This window comes from Cynoglossus semilaevis, chromosome 1 (genome assembly GCF_000523025.1).
Source record: "Cynoglossus semilaevis isolate Cse_v1.0 chromosome 1, Cse_v1.0, whole genome shotgun sequence".
Lineage (NCBI taxonomy): Eukaryota > Metazoa > Chordata > Actinopteri > Pleuronectiformes > Cynoglossidae > Cynoglossus > Cynoglossus semilaevis.
In genome coordinates, this window is record NC_024307.1 from 15,958,103 (window position 1) to 15,958,905 (window position 803).

The following is an 803-nucleotide window of genomic DNA, read 5'->3' on the forward strand; positions in this document are numbered from 1 at the left end:
GTCTTCCTGGACCACCTATGCACCTCAGACCACTTAGCTGTTACTCATAAGTACCGTCAAACGCTGTGCTCTAAATGAGACATGACCCAGCCACCTCTGCATGTGCTCAGCTAGCTCAGGTGTGCTAATCTAACCAAGGAAAAACGGGGGAGTTACGGCAGTGATGCCTTCAGTGTCCTGGTAAAAAAAAGCTTTTAGAACATAATTTTTGTGTGCATACAAATAGGTTCAAATGTACAGCTGTAGGTATTTGGTTGAAGAGTTGCTCTTTGTTTTAGGTTTCCACTCTTTTCTCCACGACGTTTTCAGCTGCTGTAGAGGAAACAACAGACAGTGGGTCATGAAACAAATCCCTGTCTGTGACTCACCCACAACCGAGAAGATCAGCGTGTTGGTGAAGTGCTGATACAGCGACAGTTTCACTACGTTCCTGCGGAGCTTCAGCAGACGAGTGGTTTGAGACAGACTGATGAAAATGTACAGCTGGGTTAAGGATATCAAGGGTTAAAATCCATTGATCGCAGGCTGATGTTGTGAAAACACAAATCCTGGTAAAACTTTAAGGAATTTTACGATTTGAGCAAAGGATATCCACCACATCACGCAGGAGTCGATGAGGGAGAGGCTGAGGTTGGCAATTAGACCAACTGTACCATAAAAACCCTGCAGGAAGAGACGAGACAAGAATTAGACTTTGCCCATGATGCATTTGTGTGCATGGCTAATGGAGAGCAGCAGTCATATTTTATCACAGGGGGGATTTCTAAACAGCTTTTCTTCAGTCTGTCATCAGAAGATCTAAG

At 44.5% G+C, this 803-nt stretch overlaps 1 protein-coding gene across 4 annotated transcripts in view; it reads right to left on the reverse strand.

Annotated features, from left to right (window-relative positions):
* Nucleotides 1-803, reverse strand: part of LOC103381523 (transmembrane protein 87A) — a 10,635-nt gene that overhangs the window by 3,259 nt on the left and 6,573 nt on the right. For all 4 annotated transcript variants that reach the window (XM_008313942.3, XM_025055791.1, XM_025055794.1 and 1 more), the window contains 2 exons: nt 592-663; nt 369-477 (listed from right to left, as the gene is read on the reverse strand). In XM_008313942.3, the coding sequence (XP_008312164.1) occupies nt 369-477; nt 592-663 (181 nt within the window). The remainder of the gene's footprint in view (nt 1-368; nt 478-591; nt 664-803) is intronic.